This window comes from Trichosurus vulpecula, chromosome 1 (genome assembly GCF_011100635.1).
Source record: "Trichosurus vulpecula isolate mTriVul1 chromosome 1, mTriVul1.pri, whole genome shotgun sequence".
Classification (NCBI taxonomy): Eukaryota; Metazoa; Chordata; class Mammalia; order Diprotodontia; family Phalangeridae; genus Trichosurus; species Trichosurus vulpecula.
In genome coordinates this window covers 188,231,896-188,239,459 of record NC_050573.1, presented here as the reverse complement: position 1 = coordinate 188,239,459, position 7,564 = coordinate 188,231,896, and the positions used below count along the sequence as shown (strand labels likewise).

The 7,564-nt window shown below is 41.6% G+C and overlaps 1 protein-coding gene across 1 annotated transcript; it reads right to left on the bottom strand.

The window, feature by feature from the left end:
• Positions 1–3,409: 3,409 nt before the first annotated feature.
• Positions 3,410–7,362, bottom strand: ID4 (inhibitor of DNA binding 4, HLH protein). The gene is made up of 3 exons (XM_036746656.1): positions 6,358–7,362; positions 5,514–5,572; positions 3,410–4,910 (listed from the first exon to the last, which is right to left on the bottom strand). Exons 1-2 carry the CDS (start codon positions 6,799–6,801, stop codon positions 5,528–5,530), a joined length of 489 nt encoding a protein of 162 aa, XP_036602551.1. The 5' UTR covers positions 6,802–7,362; the 3' UTR covers positions 3,410–4,910; positions 5,514–5,527.
• Positions 7,363–7,564: the final 202 nt, after the last annotated feature.

Sequence of the window (7,564 nt, the reverse complement as noted above, 5' to 3'; positions counted from 1 at the left end):
TACATACTTAGGTTACTGTATTCACGAAATTAATACTACAACTTATTAGGTAAAAATATATATATTGAAGAAAAATTCTAAATATGGTAAGAAGCCTTAAGAGCTTCCAAGGACTTATTGATATATAGTTTTAATACGTATGTTTAAAATGGCTGAAACATGATTTACATGATATACAGTGACAGAAAGAGCTATTACATTGTTAAGTAAATGGTGAGCACATCCTACAACTCAGTATCTTATTTTATCAGAAACTTAGCCCATTGGAGTTCTTTTGGGTACGATATTTTACATTAAATAATTCAGACACAAGAAAAGCAAGGTGAAAAATATGTTGAGGACATTTGTATTTTAATTTCTAAGATTAAATACAGGAGCTCTATGTTTACTTTCTAGCCAAGAAATGTAAAGTGTGAACAGGGTCTGTTGTTCTTGCTACTTGGAATGTTGGGTTTATGCTTTTCTTTGACATAGAAGGGATTTTCACATTAACTTCAATTTGCAGGGACCCCTCCACATGTTCCCTTGTGTGAACTTGCCATGGAGACCTTAGAATGCTATATAGCTACTCCATCAGCCTCCATTTCTGAATTGCTTAGCTTTGGTAGGTATAGAAGAAATAAGCAACAGGGTTCAGATCTGAACATTTGTTCTGTTGAGATTTTGCACATAGATGATGCTATTTAGGACAAGAACAGACAAGAGATTTTTATGAGTGACTGTGCGTACTTAATTCAGGAAGTATTTGGAAACAAAATATATTTAAACAATTCAATGAAAAATGTAGACCACTTTCAATTAGATATATATGACTGATCTTTATTCCATTTTTTTAATTAAGGAAATGTACTAGGTTCTTCTTTGCAAAGCTTTCCATCAGCACCTTTTTCATATTGATTGCTGCAAGAATGAGGCATAGTCATCACTCAAATTAACATCCAAATACTGCTTATACCATGATTCTTTTAAGCAGCATTGAGATTTTCATAAAATGCCTTAAGTTTTAATAGCTAGGTGGTGAGAGGAATAATTTTTATATGCGTGGGTTGAAACTTAAACTGTTGGTAAATGAAGGAAGATTTATATTCAACATTTACACTGTAGTGAAAGAATTCATATCCCCTTGTGGAGAAGGATAAATGGGAGGGCTTTTCCCCAGAGGTTGCTCTGGAGGGCATATTGCTAGATCCAGTAGAACCAAGAGTGCAGAATCGGACCAGTTAGCTCCTATACAATCAAAAGTATGGAAGACAGCACAGTAAAGGTATTCATATCTGTATGATATCAGAAATGTTCCTTTTGACATATTTTGCTCTCTAAGCCTTAAAGAGCTACAGAAATGATAGCTTTTATGGTTACTGTTATTTACTTGGATTTTTCTAGTAAAATTTCCTATCTATTACGTTCCAGAACTTTTATTTGAGGGACTGTGACCCACCAAGCAGATGGGAAAGGGAAAACATTTAGATTTTCAACCAGGATTTTCTTTTGTTTTCAGTTCCCTGAGAGCAGGCATCATGTCTTGATAACATATGAATCATCCACTCACAGTAACTAGCATGGCACCTTGCACATAGTAGGTATTCAGCAAAGTGCTGAATTAAATTTGAATAACATTTTATGAAACGGAGCTACATTTTCCCTCACTAATAGAAGACAATTGTAATTAATGGAAGTAATCAATCAAATTAACTCCTCGATAATGAAAAACCAAGTAACTCAGTATAAGTCAAGTAAAAAACAAACAAAATAAAATAATGTCTATTCAGGGACAATTTGTTGTTATAGAAGGCACCCAAACCTTGAGATTTTGAGGGACTAAATTATGGAAAAAGATTTAGCAATGCAGTTAAATCTTGACAGTTGAAGCCAAACTTACAAAAGTCCTAAGTATTTATGCTTTCTAAATGGAAAAAAGCAGATTTTTCACTTTTGAACATCAGAGATGTTTGAAATGTCAGGATTTTATAACAACCCTAGAAATAGCACCCACTGTGTGAGATACATTTTTTTTCCTTTTGATGTGATAAATGCCTCTTTCTTTTTTGTCTAATCTGTGCCAAGATCCCAAATTGAAATAGAAAAATTCTAGTCAAATATCCAGATAGTTTCTAGATATTAAACCAATTTTCTGGATATTTACGAATAGCTAGATAACTGATTTGAATTTTTTCTTTCTCACCCAAACATTTGGTATCAGGAGCAGTTTGTATTTAGTAGAATGAAATAATACTCTAGCTTGCAGAATGAAATAATATATTCCAAATACATTTTTCCTCCTTCTAAACAGAGACTTGCCCAATTTGAAAAAAGAATGGCTACCCATCCCCTATCGCTTAGCCGAGGTGTGGGAGAAGTCAATTCTTGAATGGAATAAAGACTACGAAACAGTTCCTGTGTCCTTTAAACTTTTTTTCCTTTCCAGGTAAACAGATGTAAGAGAAATGTAGCATCAATAGACAAAGTTCGGAAAACGTTGCTGTTTTTTAAAATAAAGATTTATAATCTACAGGAAAACTTATGTGTACCAATTGGCTTAGGTAAGATTCAGCAGCCAGGCATGACAAATGTCCAACTGAAATAAAACATGGCTGGGAATCAAATGTTTACATCTCACCAAAACTAAATTGGAATAAAAAAGGAGAAAATCCTCCCTCCTTTTAAATAACAAAGAATATAGTTATCAACATTCTTTAGTTTTGGAATTTCAGAAGAGTGGTTTAGTATTATTCTCTTGATACATTATTCAGATGAAGAGTACTGAAATCAAAATGAATTTCATTTCCACAAGTCCATATTTGATTTGACTAGAATCAACATCAAATATATTAAATTCTATAAATATCAAACACCAAGAGTGTCATTGCAGTAAGGGGGAAAATTGATGATGGAGAAAGTATAAAGAGTTCAAATAAATAGAAAGGATTTGGACTTGCTTGGGTCTAATGGACCTTACTGTGTTTTTATTTAGAAAGTGTTCAATTTTGTTTATTCGATGTGTTGCCACTTCGACTCACAACTAGTGACTGTGATATTTCATTTTCTCACAAATATTTGACTTCAACCTAATAAAAAGTTCCTTGGGCCTATAATACTTTTGATTCTTTTATAATGTGAAACAAATCCTCTCACTTTTTTTTTTAAATCAAACAGAACCATGTTACAGAGTTGTCCAACTATTTACAAAGCACCCAATTAAATCCTACTTAATTCACTCCTACTCTGAAAATTCCATCTAACTTGTGTGCAGGCTACTGATTACAGAAGATATCTAACATTCACATAGCCTTGATAGAAATATCTGGTCTGGAAAAATTTACTACCCCAAAGAAAAAAAAGAAAAAGAAATCAAAACTTGACCCTTCAAATAAATGTGAAGGATTGAAGAAATAAGGCCAAAGAATCACAGTACAAGACAGGTAAATCTACTTTAATGTTCACATGTAAAAGTTACACATCACAAGAGACTTAACAGTTCCTTAACTGTAACTAACACAGCTGTAGTGAAAATCATTTTATATAAAAAATAATCTAGATGCGGCCATCAGATTTTTTTGGTCTACTTAAGTTAACGTTTGAAAATTGACTTACAACATACCCCTGCTTGAAGGATTTGCCATTATGCTGTTTTCCCCAGTCACCTATCATTATTCTTTGGAGAAAGGAAACAGTAACTGTTTATTAGTAGGAGTTTGTCCTTTGGTTGCAAGCAGAGAATATTTTTTGTTTCTATAATTTATTATTCTGTACAGACATGTAAGTTTGTGATTATTAAGCTTTAGTGTAAAATGAAGTTTGGTGAGTAAATTTCTTTTCATTTTGATGCAACAACAGATTTCTTACACTCTTATTAAAAATCTAAGCATTTACCCATCCAATATGCAAAAAAGTCTTTAGAATCCACTTTTTGCATCTTTGAAAGAAAAACAAACAAAAGCCGGCGTATTTCTTCTAAATGCTCTTCTTATATAATACACTAAACAGTCCAGTACCTCAACTGACAAGTGTATTTTCAGAATGTACGGTACAAATACAAGGTTTTCTATCTATATTAAAGAAAACACATTTTGTATGGACTCAGAACAAGTTTATTTGTAATTAAACATCTCATGCAGTCATGCAGGACCACTAGCTATAACTGTAACTTCCGAGTCTAAGACATTGGGCAAAACAAAAACAAATTAAAAGCCAAACCAAACAAAAAGACATTCCAGATATTTTCATATCGTCAGCTCTTTAACTGAGCTGAAAAATAATTTTCCAAAAGAAATATTCCCACAGATTAAGAAAACACACACTTATAATATTTACAAAAAATATTTAATTAAAAATATTTTATAATTACAGTAGTCTATTAAAGCATATACTTTTCTCACACTTATAGAACATCTCTATATATACACAGTATGAAATGTCACTCAGTTATCTATACAATATGTAACATTCTCACAGGGAGAAGAAAGTTCCCTGGCCCCAATATAATCATCTATTTTAAACAATAGATGTCAAAAATATCTACAATGCTCTGGTAGATTAGTAAAGCTTCAAAAAAAAAATTCAGCTCCTTGGTCACAAAGTATACTGCTAAAGTTTTGATTTACTCTTGGTCTTCTATTCATCAGTCCAGTCACACTTTCTGTTCAAAAGTTTAACCCCACCTCCAAAAAACACAGAAATGTACAATTCACAGCTGCTATAAATGAAGAGACAAAACAGATATCATGTTTAAATGCTCATGAACGTGCAAAAAAGGGTGAAAGTTTTTGTTTTTTTCTTGGAATGACCATGAAAAGGATTCTAGGGTTTGCTGATTTTTTTCCTTTCCTCTGATGGCTGATTTTTTTTTCCTTTTCCCCCTCCCTCTCTAATTTGTCTCTCTCTGTGCTCCTCTGGCTCTGCCTGCTGCACACCTGTGGAAGAGGAATGAATAGAGGGGGTGTGTGAACCATTCTGCTCCAGACTAACTGGCGCCACCAACAAAACACAAGACATGCTTGATCAACAACCCAAAACAAACCAGGTCAAACAACAACCACAGCTCCCAGGCTAGGCCAAACAGAGGAATACACAGCTGCAAGCCCCTGCTAGAAGCTTTGGAGAGGGGGAAATCCTCCCTGGAGCCCCTTTCCCAAAAACCCATTTCCTTCTTCTACCATCCAAGTGTTTGGTAAAAGAAACCGGAACAGTGTTAGTGCCTCTCTTTATAAAAAAAAAAAAAAAACAAAAAATTGAGGCGAAACCTGCCTGACAGATAGGCAAAGAGACGCTCCAGAAAGATGTAGAGCTGCTGATCTCGCCTCCATTTAAAGTGAGTCCTAAGTTACCGAAGGAGGGCAAGAACCGACTTAACTTGTTAACTAGGTTGAGAGGGAGGGGTGTAGGGGAACTGAGTCACAAAGAGTTAGCTCTGGTAAAATGCTCGGTGGACCCAAGCGGGGTGTAAGGGGGCGAGAAAGGAGAAACTGGTTGAAGGTTTATTAGGCACCTGGAGAGAAAGGCAAATGACCACTCACCTTAAGAGTTCAGTTCAGCGGCACAAAATACTGTCCCCTTGTTTGTTAACAGCACCAGCCTGAAACAGTAACAAAAACGTAAAAGAAAGGGGGAAAAAGTTATCAGAAGCGAATAAGGAACCTATTCATAACCCTAGGTTTTGTTCTGCAGCTACAGCATTCGCGCAGGCACACACACACACACACACACACTCACTAAGAGGGACAGCACTGTGCTCAGACAAGCAGGTCCAGGCGAGACTGAACAAGACCTATCGGGCAAATAGGTTGGACTGGACATACGACAGCCCTGTCCGGCCGCCTCTGTCCCTTCTATCCACACCACCAGGGCTGGCGGTTACGGACCAAGAATGAATGGGTGGGCAGCATCGGGGGAACCGGGATCCCAGATTACAAGAGAGGAGTGAAGAAGCTGTCATTCTCTCCTGGACCCGATCCAGCAACCCACCCCACTCCACCCCGCATTGCAAATAAGAGGGCAAAAAAAAAAAAAAAAAAAGCAAACCCTCCGGCCCCAGCCCCTAGGCTCCAGATTCGCAGGCTGGTCCTGATTTTCCTTAACAGCAAACCCCCTTCCTTCTCAGCAAGGACTGCCCGGGTGGATCCCACAGGAGACTCACACTAGCCAGCTAGCCATACGCCCCCGGCCCGCCCGCGCGCAACAAGCCCTGGAGAGCTCTCTATACCCTTGTTCCCGGGAGCCCGAGTCTCCCCCACCGCAGCGCACGTCCCTCTCCCGCTCCTGGGCGCTGTGCGCCCCGCGCTGCCCGCCCGCCTCCTCGCTCCAGGGCACATTCCAGCCCCCGGCCCTTCCCCACCCGCAGCGGGAGCGACATCCTCTTACCGGGTCGGTGTTGAGGGCTGTGAGCGGGGTCCGGGGGGGTCCGGCGGGACAGCTCCCAGAGGAGGGGTGATGCAGCGGCGGCGGCGGCGGCGGCTGCTGCCTCAGCAGAGCCGGGTGCGTCTCCAGCGCCAGCTGCAGGTCCAGGATGTAGTCGATAACGTGCTGCAGGATCTCCACTTTGCTGACTTTCTTGTTGGGCGGGATGGTGGGCACCAGTTTCTTGAGGCGGCTGTAACAGTCATTCATATCGCACTGCAGGCACAGGGACGGCTCCTCCACCGCCGCCTCGGCCGCCTTGCAGCGCGCCGCCGCCGCCGCAGCCACGGCCGCCGCCGAGCCTCCCAGGCTGTGGCTGTGCTCCGCCAGGCAGCGCAGCGCCAGCTCCCCGCCGCAGCCCGACGGCGCCTTCCGGCCCGAGGGGCGGACGGGACTCACTGCTTTCATGGTGCGCGCCCTTCTGCGAGCGGATTCTGGCTTCGGCCACGAAGAGGAGACCCGGGAGGGCAAAGGAGAGGGCAAGAAGAACACCCCCCACCCAGCCGCCGCCACCCCCAGCCTGCGCTCGCCCCCTGCCCCGGTCCCTATCTTTCGCTTCCCTCAATCCAGGCTTAAGACACGGGAGGATCGCTCCTAGTCCTTTGGCAACACAATTGACAACGAGAGCCGCCTGTCCCTGAAAGCGAGGTCCGGGGTTGGCGAGGGAATTTCTGTTCAGCGGAGCACCACTGGACCGTGCGAATAAAAATAAATTTAAAAAAAGAAAAAGAAAGAAGCTAACACATGCACGAAAAAGAAACCAACCCACCCCCGGTCCTTATTCCCTCCCTTCTGAGCTCAGGCTAAAAGCCCCCGCCGGCGCCGCCGCTACTGCTGCTGCTGCTGCTGCAGCTGTCTCCTCTCCGCCTTCTCCGAGCTCTCCCTTGATCGCGCTCTCACTCCCTCTCCCTGAAACACTCTTAACTCCCTCTCTACTGAACACTCTCTCGCCTCCACTATGCTCTCTCCTCAGCCCGCAGCGTAGCTATATTTATAGAGAATGAAGGCCAGGGGGCGGGGCTCGCGCGCCGGCCCAGAGAGAGGAGCGCGAGCCAAAGAAGGGGCCGCGAGGGGCGGGAGGGAGTGGAAAGGGTTGTTGGGGTTTAGGGTGGCGTTGGTGGGGAGGGTGGGGGGAAAGGCAATGAAGGGGATGGGCGGGAGGTCCACGGCC